The 16,330-nt window shown below is 41.9% G+C and overlaps 1 protein-coding gene across 1 annotated transcript in view; it reads left to right on the top strand.

Annotated features, from left to right (window-relative positions):
* The window catches only part of LOC135260959 (receptor-type tyrosine-protein phosphatase mu-like), a 179,144-nt gene that overhangs the window by 98,882 nt on the left and 63,932 nt on the right, over nt 1-16,330 (top strand). The window contains exons 10-14 of the mRNA XM_064346723.1: nt 1,363-1,564; nt 2,136-2,238; nt 12,996-13,016; nt 13,169-13,421; nt 15,735-15,771. Of these exons, the coding sequence (XP_064202793.1) occupies nt 1,363-1,564; nt 2,136-2,238; nt 12,996-13,016; nt 13,169-13,421; nt 15,735-15,771 (616 nt within the window). The remainder of the gene's footprint in view (nt 1-1,362; nt 1,565-2,135; nt 2,239-12,995; nt 13,017-13,168; nt 13,422-15,734; nt 15,772-16,330) is intronic.

The raw sequence follows: 16,330 nt of genomic DNA, 5'->3' as shown, positions 1-16,330 counted from the left end.
TGTGTGTGGCGTGCGTACGGACGTCCCAGCAAATTTTGCCTAGATGTAGGAAGAATCTGGAAAGTTGTAGATGCGAGCCCTCTCACTGGTTTGACTGCACGAAAGCCTTCAAACCAACGCACTGCTGACAGGTTCTGGTATCAAAAAGAGAGTGACTTTGTGCGTCACAGTTGCTTAGTCCTTCTGGTTCCCCATAGTTTAGCTTGTCAGAAAACTTTCCTTTGATCTGATTTTAAAAAAAATTTAATAAACCCACAGGCTCTTTAGAGATTTGGCAAATCAGCATCGTACTACATTAAACCCATTTGCTAAAATGTCTTCTGACTTCGAATGTCAACATTTTTCTGTTGAAAGCCTTGCCTCGCTCTGCATGAGCATTTGATTAGCATTCCAAAAATGTCCATTACCTACCAACGAAACGAGCTAACAATAAAAATAAGTGAAATGTTAAATATATATATATTTTTTTAAAAACATGTCGTCCTGAAGCTGGGTGACACAGCGTCTGTAGACACATTGCCCCCAGACGGGGTGTAATGGAGGAAGCTTGAAGCCCTTCACACCTGATGGATCCAAATTGCACGGCTCTCAAACGGCCTTTGTGTTCTTTAATTGGAATTAGAATGGCGCCGTGATGACGGAGGCTTTCCCGCGCCGGCAGAATCGTTCATTAAAGGGGGGCTTTTTAGAGCAGATGAGGTTGTATTAGGAGGAGAGGGGGAAGTGGCGCACCACTCCAGCGCCCCTCCTTTCACAGGGCCCTTCCTCTAATCATCTGCTCAAGTGAACTTGGAATCGAATAAAACAATAGTGCTCGCACGCTCCCTGAAAACACCGGCATCCGGCATAGCGAACAGCATCTCAGAGGCGAGCGTGGAAACAGAGCCCAGAACCGTGTCTGTCTCAGTCCAGCAGAGAGCTCTAACCTGAGCCTTTTCCACTTCATAGCTACATTGACCATATACAAGTGGAGTTTAATGACCGCCAATCATGAACTGGAGTGAGTACTAACCACTGCAGTTACAGTTATTCATATTAGTGATATCAGGAACTTGATTTAAATTGAAATCCTGTTTGGGACACTTGTGGTTCCCCCTGAGCAAGGTGTTCAACTTGAATTACTTAGTTAAATATTCAGCTTCACAAAGGGACAGTATTTAAAATGCACGCTAAATCACCTTAGATATGAGTGTTTGCCATTTAATAATGTTGTTCAATATCAGTTCACTGTAGCACATTTCTTTCTGACTGAGAAAATAGCTCAGCTTGTGTAAGTTTGCATCAATATTTCAGAATGAACAGCATGAGTACTGTAACAGCGAATGATGTAAAAACATTTTGTGATGTCATTCCCATCGGCAGATCTCATACAAGGCTGTGAGCTCCTTCGACCCAGAACTGGACCTGTCCAATCAAAGTGGGAAGGTGTTCAAGCACAGCAATGAGACATCCCATGTGTTCCTGGGGCTGGTCCCAGGATCAACCTATTCCTTCACTATCAGAGCCAGTACTGCTAAGGGGTATGGGCCTCCAGTCATTACCCAGTTTACCACTAAAATTTCAGGTAAGGAACACAACACCTTCTGCTAATTTCTGTTAAAGCAACGTAAAGTCTGTATATCAGCTTTAAAGTGTATAATGGCATTGCAAAATCTGTATATCAGTTGTAAAGTATGTAGAGGCATTGTAAAGTATGTATATTAACTCCAAATTGTGTGAAGTCTGGCTATCAGTTGTAAAGTGTGTAAAGCCATTGTAAAGTCAGTATATCAGTTGTAAAGGGTGTAAATGTCTATTTATCAGCTGTATAGTGTGCATAGTCTGTGTATCAGCTGTAAAGTGTGTAAAGCCATTGTAAAGTCAGTATATCAGTTGTAAAGGGTGTAAATGTCTATTTATCAGCTGTATAGTGTGTATAGTCTGTGTATCAGCTGTAAAGTGTGTAAAGCCATTGTAAAGTCAGTATATCAGTTGTAAAGGGTGTAAATGTCTATTTATCAGCTGTATAGTGTGCATAGCCTGTGTATCAGCTGTAAAGTGTGTAAAGCCGGTACCTGAGCTGTAAAGTTTTAGGCAGCTGCACATCATGTGACTACAAAAGCACATTAATTCTGTCCCGCCGTCCCCCCTCGCAGCTCCCTCCATGCCCGGCTATGATCAGGAGACCCCTCTGAATCAGACTGACAGCACGGTGACAGTGCTGCTGAAACCAGCCCAGAGCAGGGGGGCGCCCGTCAGGTAGGAGCTTTCACACCTGCCAACACTGCCCCCCCCCCCCCCCCTTCACACACACACACACACACACACTCACTCCCTCCCTCTCTTCAGTCTTCTCCCTAACACCTTTCCGCCGCGGCGCGGGATCCGGACCCGCAACGGCTGTCCGCGTCTCAGGCCGCCGTCTCCATTAATTAGCATTAACGGCGGGCAGCCCGGGAAGATGGAGGCCGATCTCGTCCGCTGACTCTCAAGCGCATTTCATTTAGTTTCTCTCCCCTTTTCTTTTCTGCGTTGTTGTTTGCGCGTCGGCCCCGGAGAGAGGGACTCGGCCTTTGAAGATAAGAACAAAGCCCCGCAGCGGACGGGGCGGGCGCTGGGATCTCACCCTCTTTGCATTTCTTTTATGTTGGGGTCACTGACACGCTCAGGCCCCGCAGCTCGACCAGGCCGCATTTCACACCGCTAAAGCCCCCTTCTTTCATTAGCAAATATTCTGCAGGAACCCCCTTTCAATATTTAAAACCTGAGCCCGGGCGCACAACGAAGTCACGTGCTCCTTTTCTCTCCTTTCAGAATCGCTGCGTGCTGTGACTGAGGGGTAAATCGATTCCGCCCGCTAAATTTTTTCCGCCGTGCCTGTATTGCCCTCCAGGGGAATTTTAATAATCACCGATTCACAAATCCTGGAAACGGAAGCTCTCTGAGTTTATCTAAAAATGCACATGTTTAGCTGACCTGTCACAGCAGTGAGATTGAGTGGAAATTATTGGGTTGAATGTGCGTGCTGTGGACGGTAACGGTAACCCAACATTCACAGTAACCCAACAGGTTCAGTAACCCAACAAACACCGCAACCCAACAGGCACAAGTAACCCGGCTGGCAGAACAAATCCAACAATGATCCCTACATGCAATCATGCATGCATGGTAACAAAAGTTTTTTGATTGTAAGTTAAGGACAAATGTGAATTGAATCGAGCATTTCCTCTTCCTCAGGAAAAAAATATCCCCACATCCCTGAGTTCAGTAAATCATGTCCATTTTCTTTAGCCCAAGGGTAGTGAAGAGAATACTATGATTAACTGTCTTAATGATTCATCACAAACCAACCCTTCCTTAGTGGCTGCAGCGTGTAAGCCTGAACTGCAGATGCAGGATAAACATGGTCAATTGACCAAGATGTGAAATTAAACATTTTCTTTGCTTAGCATTGGAAATGGATGCATCCTTTCCACCACGTCTGGAAATTTCACAGTGCAACTTTCCTGTCTCTTCTCCACATATAACCCACGCACCAGTGTTAGTGAATATAGCATGCCGCCTTTAAGGTCATTTCACAGATGTGTGCACAACATTCGGGGAACAAAGAAGTTACCTCAAAAGAAATGATGGCTATTGAGGATCTCAAGCATCCATGATGTGTTTGGGTTTACCCACATTACTGCTTAATTGTTTCAACGCTGTATCAAAATTTAATAAGAAAGTTCCATGGTGGTTACAGTAGATCGACTGCCACCTATGAATTGACTTTGCCCCTCGTTACTGTTCGGAAAATATTCAGCGAAAACAAAAACAAATTACGATTCCTCCATGCCATTGTCCAAATGCTTTCAGTCAGGAAGATATTACATTTTTTGACACTTGAATTTGCGCTCTCTGAACTGTCCAGAACCCTTTAATTCACCGGTAGTGCTCCTGACAGGCTCGACGAAGTGCCAGAATGCATTTACCGCTGACATTATAACCAAGATTAATTTCCTAAAAAAAAAAGGAAAAAATGTCAAATCAAATCTTAATCTGTCACAGGTACAGTTCAGTATTACTGACACAGAATGCCACTCTCCCAGAAGTCCAGTTGCAAAGTCTTAATTACGATTAACACACCGGTATGAATCGGAGACTTTGTTAATTAGCGTCAGGCTATCTTTTGTTTACTGTCAGGGGACGCTTTGATTCTGTAACAGATTAAAGACAGAATTTATCTTTTGAGATATTAGCTTCGGTCTGAATCCACTTCCCTCTGTTTTGAATGATAAATTGTATAACATTTCATAAACACTTCCTGTAAATTTTCATTTGTTGAGAGAGAAATAAAGATTTCTGATGGTTTAAGATATGAGATGCATGGTATTTGGTACATGTTACATGGTACAGGCAGTTTGGAGTAATGTAACCTGAGAACGAAATTCATACTATCCCAGGGAAAGAGAAGGAAGAAGGGGATGAAAAAGAGTTGTTCCCATTCTATCCAGTTCTTTTCTTGGATCAAATATGTATTTGTGTAATGTAAATTCTGGTATTACTTACATTGATGGTGTAGTCGTGTATTACTTGTACTTTTTCTGCCACAACAGAAGGCAGTTTCTTTCAGGGGCGTCAGTTAGGAGTAGCACAGCTGTTTCACCATGGTAGAACATGAACATGTTTATTGGCAATTAGAACTAGAATTGTATTTTTAGATTACCGTTAGGTTATGTTTAAAATAAACATTTAAGAAGTGAGCTGGTGACTTACACATACAGTATGCACAAATTAAGAAATGAAAGGTGGAAGGAACAATAGAATGTCAGATTGTGAGAGAGAAAGAAAGGGAGAGGGATAGTGTGAGAGAGAATGGAGAGAGTGAGAGGGGCCAGAGAGAGGGTGAGAGAGATGGGGGGGGGGGGGGAGAAAGGATGAGAGAAGGGGTAGAGTAAGGGTGAGAGACAGATGAAATGCTGTTCTTCTGAAAAAATGTTCCTTTCACTCAAGTGGTATGTGACAGTGTGACAGTCCTTAGTTGTAAGAAAAGGTTCTGAAAACTGCTCTAGCATGTATGAATTCTGATGTCTGGCTTTTTCACCACATCTAACAATGTGATAAGTTTTTAGGTAAGTGGAAAGCTGGCAAGTGCATGGGGATTCAACATGACATATTTTAGGACACATTGCTGAAGAAAAATAGTCCAGAGGAAGCGTTTGGTCATAAAGAACCAAGAATTCATACATCAGCCTCATAAAGGCGTCGGACTGTGTGTGTGTGCGTGCATGTGGCTGCTTTTCCTCTGGTAGATTTTTGTCTAAATATGTAATTATATGAAATAATATGTTGGATAAATACGTTACAGCAGCGAAAAGGTATAACAGTAAGGTAAATGGAACAGTGCAGATCTGTTTCCCAGTTGCCTTTGGACATGCATTGAAACAATATTTCTGCACAGAATGTTAACAATATCATATAGCATACTGTAAATGTTGTCTACTGCAAAATATTGTTTCCATAATTCCCTAATATCATACTGAGTAATACTCTGAACTATGTGAATCTCAACATAACAAAATGCAATTTTTACACAATTTAGTAGAATGGATGAGGATATGGATGATTTACTATAATGTGCTAGACTAAATAAGAATAAGAACATCAAAAAGATGGCACAAAAATCTACAAGTTTTACTTCAGTTAGAATAACTGAAATGAGTAAATTCACAAAAACCTTCACACCAGTCTTAGTGTGTCAGCATTTAATACATGTGCACATCATTAGCAATTGCCACAACATGGCCTAATGCAAAGTGTGAATTGAAGAGTAATCTGTGAGGACAGCATTCGTTTCCTAGAACAATTTTTACCAGGGGGGACGATGTTCCTTTAAGGGGATTAGTGATCTGACTGGCAGTCACAGTGTATTACACTAATGTTTGAAATCGTCCCAAATGGGACCAGAAGCCGCCTTCTTCACCCGCTGCCAAGACAAACGCTCCCCTTATCGTCCAAACCACGGAACAAAAATACAGCTTTTCCATCATCCGTGCCACAGGCCAGAACCTCCATTCCCCCTTCCCCCACGAAAAAAAAGAAGAAAAATAACCGTAAACAGTTTTCTGCGTTTCCATTGGACATCAATTTCGTTCCTCTTCATCCTCTTCACTCAAATCGTTCAGACAGTCGCTCTCACTGTATGATGCATGAAGGAAATTCTGCCCACATTAAGTAGTTTTGCCACTTTTTGCAGTAAAGGCGAGAGAAAACAGTCATGTTTTAAAGACCTTTAAAAATGAAAACCCACCTGAATTCCTGCTTCATTCTGATATCGATATAGGGGAAGTAATAAAGGGACAGTAGAAAAAGTCTACCAGGATATTCAGAGCCCACAATTACCCTGAATTCCCAACTCAGGGGTTTCGCGTTTGAAAGACGCGCTGGGCTGCAGACTCACCGACTCACAAATACGCGTCAGGAGCAGCACAATAAAGCCTCAGACGGGGCGGGAGGCCGTTAAAATGTCGCGCGCATCGAGCCGTTATATCGGGCAGAACTCTGCTGCGTGAATTGTGTGCCCGGACCAAACCTTCGCCTCAGCGTGTTTTAAGATCTAGCTCCTGTCTAATCCTTGCCAGGTCCCTTAATTTGTTTATTCAGAGCTTTTTTTTTTATAGACAAAGGTAGATGAATAAGCAAGGACTGGCTTAGTGAAGATGCTGGGTCAGGAGACGTCCATCTTTTACGGGGACTCTAAATCAGGCAGATATACGGGCACCTGGGGAAGGACCTGCCGATCGATCGCGCCGATGCCCCGGGAGGCAAAATTATTAGCATCGGAAGACAGGCAGGTGAGATTTAAACGCTCCCCTGACAGGTCCCTCATCTGGACAAGCGAGAAGGCAAGTCGCGCTCACGTAAGAGCGCAGGAAACATAAATCTGGGCTTCAGGTCACAATTCAGTCACTGCCAAGTGAAACCCAGGTAATTGGTTGCTACCGTGCGACTGCGGTACAGGCATGTATGTGGCTGCATGCTGGCAATGAGACTAATTGGTGTGGGTTTGGGTAGCAGGGGTTGTACAGGAATACCAACACGGGCCGTTGCCCCTGGCAACTGCCCTTCATGTATCGCAAATTATAATAATTTTTTCAATAAGTCCTTTGTGCCCTATTGCATCCCGAACCCCCACCCCGCGTTCATTTCTCTTTTTTAAATTGTTTTTCTGCATGCATCCTGTGTACTCGAGAATATGGGACGATTGCAAATTTGTGCAGTCAGTACAAATTAAATTAGGACTGGTTTTTTTTTGCATAACCTGAGGCATTACCGTGAGTCCAAGTGTTTGTCAACATGTTACCGACCTGAATGGTAATACTGGCTGGGTTATGAATAATAGATCCTCTAAGTAGGAAAGATACAGTATGTACATTTGTTAAATGCCAGGATGCAACAGCTAAAACCAACATCAGTAACAAGATAAAGTTACCAAAGTTTCCCTGTAGGGGTCATTGTTTTCTTCTGAGACAAAAAAGCAGGACAGTAAGGGAAAGGTTATTGACATGGACCAACCACTGTTGTTCAATACAGAATATCCAGCTGGCAGTTTTATTTGGACTTAAAATGCATTAAAACCATGAAAGGAAGAGCAAATTTAAACAACAACCAAAGACTGTCCCTTGGTTTGACTGTTGTTTTCCATGTGTATTTTTACCATTTCATATTCTATAAAATACTGTAAGTTCAGGTCTTTGAGAATATATTTGAGAACACATTTCCCTGGGATCACTGAATACCCTTTCCGCTGTAGAAGGAGTGTATATATTCTGGTTTTTAACACCTGATGTCGTTTCAGGATACAGATACTGTTGTATCCCATGTAATAAAGTTATCCTGTGCTGTGCCTATTTTGTTGAAAGTGTAGAAATATAATGTCACAGATGTATTCTGTAGTCAGTGGAGTTGATGTATTCTGTAGTAGATGAAGTAGAGATATTCTTGTCATGAGTGAGATGCAGAAATGCACAGTTAGTCCTGGCTCCCCAGTGCCTTCCTGGAACAACGTGAAGCAATTACCTGAGAGGAGAATTCCCCGACCTTATTTAAATTCCCATAAAAATGCATTTCCCCGGACAGGGACATAGTAGGTAGTTAATAGCTTCAATTTACTCTTTATGTACTCTTATTGATTTGTATGTGTCGCACTGGCGAAGTGCAGGATGTGATTGCAGTCACGGCTTGGGTGTTACCCCTCCCACCCCCCTCCTGGTAAAATAACAAATCAAGATCTCAGTAGAGAGGAGAATACATTGCAGTTGGGGAGCGATAAGGGGACTGAACTTGTAACCCCAGGGTTGCAGGTTTGAATCCCAGGTGAGGCATAGCTTTTCTGTCCCTGAGAGAGGTACTTAACCTCAGCTGCATCCGTAAATATACAGCAGTAGTAATAAGCATGGCGTAGAGATGTTAAGTCACCCAGGATAAGGGGAGCCTCTTAAGAAATAAATAATGAGACAAATGCATCTCATTTGCTGGGCATCAGTAAACTGTACACTGATCTCCTGAGGCGGTGAAGTCAAGCAACTTGTTTGTAAAATGAAATGGCAAGGAATGTGTTTCTTTGGCCTGAGGGTAAGAAAAATGACCCTGTTTGATTAGAATTTAAATTGGGTGGTGTGACATATAGTTAGAACTTAGTTAGCTGGAAAGTGGACCTTGTTTGTTTCAGTCCATTGAAATGCAGGAGCTGTTCAAATTATGCATGGATCTGTCCAGGGAAGTGTAAATGCACTTTGATAGAATAATGCAAGCTCTTTTTTTATAGATACCTTCATCTTTTACTTCCCTGTTGTTGTTTTTGGGGAAAAAAATCAAAGTGTTCTGAAGCATGCTGCCAAAAGTCTTTGGTCTGTCAAGCTAGCTTGTGATTTGCATCGTTTGCCCAGTGAGCAATGACAAGATGTAAGCAGCTCAAAGCACTGGAAACATAAGGGGGAAATGATGACAGGCATTATGCAAAAACAGTCTCATTGAACAAGAAGCTAAATTATGGGGGATGCCATTTGGCTGTGTTTTGCATTGACAACAGCTATAAGTACTGAAAAAACCACAATGATAATGCATTTTAGCCCAAACGCTCTTTATTACAAGAGTTACGGGTCGCAGTCACAGGCTTATTTTATAAATTGCGTTTGATGAAGCCCCCGTGAGTTTTTTTTTTTTGAATACTGAAAAAATTCTGTTTTAGGTCTAGAGCCCTTGTAGTTGCGTACTTCTGCCCAAGTGCACTCAGGGGCCTTCGTTGGTCTGCAGTTCTGACGGCGCTTTTTTAGGGCGAGGTACCAGCTGGGATGAAACTGACGCTTGCTGGGGAAACTAGAAAGACTCGCCCACAGACGCGAGCGGCGCAGAACTGAGGTCAGAGAGATTTTTACTGGAGGAGATGTTGATTTTCTCTGCGTCTCTCAGGGTTGAGGTTTGTATGAATCTGTCCAAAATCCCCTGATAATGTCCGGAAGCCTGATTGCCATCGGCATTTGCTATCTTGCCTGAAGGAAAAAAAAATCACATCCTTGTAATTCATATCATTAAACAAGAGGCAACCTTGGGGGAGATATTTTACAAAAACCTGTTGTCGAATACAAAGCGCTGTGGTATATGGCTGGAACAATCATTTTCAGTTGTGTTGACAGTATCCGTAATGAAATATCCTGAGGGACACACGCAGACACACAAACATGCCCACACGTATACATATACGCACACACGCAAACATGAACACACACAAATATATGCAGCATTTATGGATTTAAAACCAATTCATCAATTTCTTACTCTTTACAAATTTGGACCATGGCATATTTTGTTTCCTTATTTTACAATGCCAGAAGTGAAGCTGTTGTCATGTGTGCTGTATGCAGTCCCAGGGTCTGCTGGCATATATTTCCCATAATTCATTGCTCCAGCGGTCTCTTTTATGTTATAGATGGCCTTTAAGTAGGCCTTAAATCTGGTCTAAATGGTCTATTCGCTTCTTCCCTTCTCATCTGTTTATGACAGGATAGTTTGCACCCAACCCTTTATTCCCACTACGGGATGGTAATTAACTTCATATTTCTCTTCAGCCTCTTTGCTCTAATTAATATTTCATTGCAGCAGATTTTATCACCACGCAGTGATGTGTTTTGTGTGTGTGTGTGCATGTGCATGCGTGCACGTTTATGTGTGTGTTGAACTGGATGCAATAGGGCAAGGACTTAGTGAAGATAGGAATGTTATTTATTAGTAAGTTACACATTATACTGGGGGCACAAAATTCTTTAGCCGACTCTACCTAGCGAAAAGCATGGCGTTTGTCTACAGAAGAACTGGCTGATTTGAACATTTATGATGCCATACACCAAATCTGTAATAGTTCCCCTTGTCATTTTTTAAAATATAATCTATTTTTCCCTTATTTTACCAGGAAAACCCTCACTGAAATTGACATCTCTTTCAAGGGGGAAATAAACACACAATTATACTGTAAAAACAAAATCATAATGACAAGACAGATTGTAACAATATACAATGGCTAAGCAAGATTAAAAGCAGGTACGCTCCTCTGTTGTAGTATTACATTTAAAATCAGAGTATGGTATTAACATGGATTAATCTGATTCTGAAGATTATTCCACTTTAATATTATTTTAAGTAATTTATTAGTGTCCATAGGTCAGATTAGTATTAGTCAACAATTTTCCTCATTATTCGGGTCATGAGTTAACTTCCAATTTGCCTGTATTAAAGCTGGATTACTGTTTGTTTTGGATTACTGACCAGAATGGAACAGTGGCCCCCATCTGGTTATTGTGGCACAATAACCTTTTCCCTAATACGTTATCACTTCTGTTCATATTTTTGGTTTGTGGTAATTGGCTCATTCCCTCCCAAGTGCACAGTTATCCACAATTACTAAGTTGATTAACGCATTACTTTTGTGTATATGCATAGATCCTATTAATTTGAGTTCATCCAAGCATGACTGCACATATCACAAAACCCTCTAAATTGAATAAAGTATAATATGGAACAAATTACAGCAATTAAGCCTGATAAACTGAATGTCGGGCTTAGAATTCCTGCATGCATTCATTCTGGCTCTTACCCTCAGTGTGACTGCTAGCATTACAGACCATACCGACTTGAGCTTGGTTAGCAGATGGATGTTTTGCTGTAGCGCTAATGCAGTTAAATCCAGTACACTTTCCATGCATTAACATGTATAGGATTTGAACCCAATTACTTATTTTTTACTTGCTTTTATTTACTTACAAAATCCTTCTCTATTCAGTTTGCAAAAATATCATCATTGGTTATTACATATTTTTTCCCCCAGGAGAATTGCACCAACAAGTAACTAATAAATCCATGTATGGTAACACGCTAGCATGGGTTGGATATTTTGAACTCGTTATTCTTGTTATGGTCACGGCTCACGGCTGCTTTTCCTTGCATTGGGGGCTTACAGAACACATGAGGTTAAATAGAACTGTTGTCAGCTTTTGGAATCACAAAAGTATCCTTTTTTAACCATGGGGCTTTGATAAAGGGGAATTGAAAAGAGGGCATTTGACCTTTAGGCGTTTAAATTATTAAATGGCAAATAGAGAGGAGGTCTGGATACTGGCAGAGGTAATTTGTCTTGCGCTGCTCGGAGCAGGAGAGGAATCCTATTTTGGGGCCCGGCGGCTTGGGGCTTCGTCTGCGCGGCCCTGTTCTGCTCCTCAGGTGCACGTCCTGCTAATAAAGAGCCCTTTCACTTGAGCCTTCCTCCTTTCTCATCTCTCATCACTGCTTCAGAGCACCAATATGATCTCCACGGCACGGAGCAGAGGGAGGCTTTGGGGCTGAGATTATCTGATCATCCTCCCCGAACAAAGACTTTCCACTGCCCCCCCCCCCATACAACTTTTCCACCCCGCACCCAATTATCGGGGCTCTGCGGTGCTAATTTCACAGCGAGGGTCCGCTGACATCCGTGGGGTCCAAACATTCTGTAAAACAGGTGTGTTTTGCGCATCGGGGTGAAATGCATCTCCGTTGTGAAACTGAGTAGAAAATACCTGGATTCCTTTGAGAGAGACTTTTATTCAAGCAGTTTGAATCCCAAATCGATGGGGCTCTCCAGCTGTCATGAGATAAACGAGCTGGCAGAATCCTTCCCACTGCTGAATTCAGACCGCAGGCTTTCTTGAGAAAATGAACCAATGGTGACCGGGGTTGATTAATGGTGGAAACAGAGACTGCCCTGTGTGAACATAATCTCGAGGATTTTGGTGCTGTTCCACGCAGTTCACCTGTGTGTTAGCTCAGAACTACAGTGCATATTCCTCATATCCGTTTTTCTACAGACACTTGGAGCATATTTACAGAAAGACTCACCTTTCCCGATTACCACTTATAATGGCCCCATGTTCCATGCTGAATTGTGTAACGCTCAAATGTGGGTTGTGGGTCAGGTGGATCACAGCGGCTGCAGCATTCTTAGCATTATCACTTTATGTCTGCCAGTTCACCTGATTGGAGTTTGGAGTAAATGATTACTTGGGTAAATAAGTTTGGATGCAATGCGGCAAGCTTCACCCAAGTCACCAGGCCTAGCAAGACTGATTAATAAGTGGTTGATATGTCCAAATAGCTTTCCCTGGATTTATTCCCACTGGGTAAAGCCCAAGATTTTCTCAAGAAGTACATGAAGCTAAACCAATTTACCAGCCTGGAGTATATAACCCTATCAATATCTTTTTAATATCAAGTTAACAGTCGTGTCAATATCAATAAATACAACCGTTAAATGTGAGTTCATTTCACAAAGCACAACACTTACCAAACATTGTCTGTGAAGAATAAAACCAACACCATTTTGTTGTGGATTGAAGTAGCGTATGTTAGCCACGGCATAGTGACTGGTGTTACGTGGCAGGCTGCCTCCTCTTCAGTGGCAGTGGGTATGTTACCCTACGCGCAGGCCTGACTCCTCCCTCTCTCCGCAGTGTGTACCAGGTGGTGGTCATGTTTAGCGTAGCGCGCAGGCCTGACTCCTCCCTCTCCGCATTGTACAGGGGTGGTCATAGCTAGGCGCTGCCTGACTCCTCCCTCTCTCCGCAGTGTGTACCAGGTGGTGGTTGTTACTACGTGAGCGCCTCCCCTCGTCGCAGTGGTCCAGGTGTGGGGAAGAGCGCCCGTCGGCGGAGGGCCGAGAGATCCTGCGCTGCTACCCCGTGCCCATCCACTTCCAGAACGCCACCCTGCTCAACTCCCAGTACTACTTCACCGCCGAGTTCCCGGCCGCGGGCATCCAGGCGCCCCAGCCCTTCAGCATCGGGGACAACAAGACCTACAGCGGCTACTGGAACGCCCCGCTCCTGCCCCACAAGAGCTACAGCGTCTACTACCAGGCTGTCAGCACAGCCAACGGGGTGGGTGCCTCTGCTGCTGTCTGTTCCCATAGAAACGCATCTGTACATTATATCTGGGCGTATGTCAGGCCCTGCATCACAAACTATATACTGTGCTTGCATGCTTTCGCCTCAAAAGCACATTTTATCCTTTTGTAGTAACTGAATAGCCTAATTTGTTAAAAGCCATTATCTTCATATTTTCTTAAGCCTGTGGTTTGTATTTACCAGAAAGCTGAAAATGTAAATATTAATAAGGGAATTAAACTTTTAATAAAAAATTATTATTGTTATTATTATTATTATTATTATTGTTATTAGTAGTAGTAGTAGTAGTAATAATTTTAGAAAATCTGTATAATTTATAACTTGTATACTTTTATAGTATATTAAACCTTTAAAACATATATGTAACCTGTTTAAAATATTATTATGGTGTAGTTTACATGTATTGAGATAAGAGACAGAGAGAGAAAGAGAAAGAAAGAGAGAGTGAGCGAGACAGACAGCTTTCCTGGAGCATAGACAGACAGGTGCTAACAAACAGCTCTCAGACAAGCTTGTATTCTGCACCTCTCCTGCGATGCTATTCGTCTGTGCTCAGACCTCTTTCATCCACATTAGCCTGGATGTTTTCCTTGACCTTGCTCGACAGTTTTCCATCAGTTCCCCGGAAGGCTGGATTGGCATCAATTGAGGGAGAGGTCTTAAAACAAAGATATGAATGTGGAGTATGGACTCCAATCAGAACTTGACTAAGGATGAGAACAGGTGGTGAATTTGTGCCACTACTATTACACTCTTCTGTATGAGAAACCTGTTTGTTATCTCTTCGCTGACCTATAATGCTATGACACATCCTAAAATGTGCTGTGGCATTATAAGTAAATTACCAGTATATAGTGAATTTTCGTATGCCTTTGGTGTAAAAGCCTTACTGGAGCGCTTTGTTGTGCAAAATATAATGGCCTCAGTTAGCAAATGCGCATGTGTGAGAGTAAGTACAAATGTGTGTACTATTTATTAATTATCATCACAGTGTCTTTTTACTTCAACTTATTTACAGCTGAATGCAAATTACATTCACATCCTCTATAATAGGTCCCCGGTCAATGGATATTTTAATTCAGGCTTGAATTGATTATTGTTATTTCGTGTAAATGCAAGCCAAACAACTGTTTTTTTTTTTTTTTTTTGTTTAAATTATTGAATCTGTGGGAGTGCATTTTGGATTATTATTACTCCTGACTTTTTCAAATCACAGACAACTATGCGACTGCTTTTACTCCACTTTTATTTCTCTGGGTTCTTTTTTTTTTTTTGCAAATGCATTTTAACGGACTTTGTCTGTGCCTAATGGAGTCTCAAATTAGTACTGAATTTTATTTCCAGTTGCAGATGAGCAGATGCACTTACCTAACCCTCACTGCATCTTTGTATTTAACTTCAATAATTTAACAGCCTCTCCCTTTAAAACGTTATCTTTTTAAATAATGCACCTTATAAAGTAAACATTTTTTACTGTGATAAGCAACAGGATAAAATGAGACCCTGAAAATGATGTCTATTTACTCATTTGTGTGCATTCCACAAACTCAAATGAGAAGGGGAGTCTTGTGCCAGCACCTTACACATCTACCTGTATTGGGTGCAGGGCTTGTCTGTCCCTGACATGTACAGGCTAATCTGTGCCAGCAAAATTCACAACTTGGATTTCAATGTGAAGTGATTGCGCTAAACTCAGCTGAACTATCACTTGTGCTAAGCGCTCCATACTCTACATCAGGAAAGGGGAAAAGGAGTGGTCCAAAACTAATGTTTGTAAAGATCTCACTAGGACAGCTCAGGCAGAGCATTGGTTTCTTGTCGGGAGAACGCACGCAAACCTGCCGATTCAGATTTTCTTCCGGAATCATCCCGAATCCAGCAGCACTGTGTTTATGTTTTATGTTTTATGCACGTGGTGTGTGGTTGATTTAGGAGAGTGTTTGGGTCAGAGAGATGAGGACGGGCTCTAGCAAGACACAGGTCCATTAATACCGGGCGGCAGTGCAGTATAATGCTTAAGAAAAAATGGGATAGTAATTCTGAGGTTGCAGGTTCAATTCCCTGGTAGAGCACTGCCATTGTACCCTTGAGGAAGGTACTTAAGCTGAATTACTTCAGTAAATATTCAGCTGTATGAATGGATACTGTGTAAAACTGGGGTAGCTGCTCCAGATAAGAGCGTCTGCTAAATGGAATGTAATATAACGTAGTGTAATATAAACACATATCGTCCCCACCAGTGAAATAATGACACCTCTTTTTTCTTTTTCTGTCCCTCTGAAATAGGAAACCAAAATTGACTGCGTCCGAGTTGCCACCAAAGGTAGGACTGTCATTGGTGCCTGAAAGCATAGTGATCTCTCCACAGATTTTGATTGGTTCAGAAAAACATTTTGTTGTTTAAGACTGGTTTGCCTATAATGCAAAAACTTAATGCCAAACAGAAGGTTTCAGATCTCACCCACAGTGTGCCATTTAAAACGACGCTATTATGAGTACTTCTGTAAGCTGTCATAATTGCATAGTGTATTTTGGTCTTTGTTCCAGATGAGCTAGCGCTGAATTAATAATACTTCGTTTGGCCTCTCCAATTGAACAAGGCACGTCTCATACACAGCTAGTAAATGAAACACGTTTTGGATGAGCCATTTCTAGAATGCTAATCTGAATTTAATATCACAGGATATGTCTGCTTAAATAGTTCATTGTTGCAGATATGGGTTATTCTTAGTGCCTTCGTTCTAACAGAAGGATTTAAGTAAAGGTTTAAGGAAGTATTTTATAATGGTTTGAGTCCCTTAAAACATTTAGCGATGCAGGCAGGCATTCACCTTATTGATTCACAGCAATTAGTCATTCATTGTGGGCTTGAACAGTATATC

The sequence above is a fragment of the Anguilla rostrata genome, chromosome 8 (genome assembly GCF_018555375.3).
Source record: "Anguilla rostrata isolate EN2019 chromosome 8, ASM1855537v3, whole genome shotgun sequence".
In the NCBI taxonomy this organism is placed as follows: Eukaryota; Metazoa; Chordata; class Actinopteri; order Anguilliformes; family Anguillidae; genus Anguilla; species Anguilla rostrata.
This window is presented reverse-complemented; position numbering and strand designations above follow the sequence as displayed.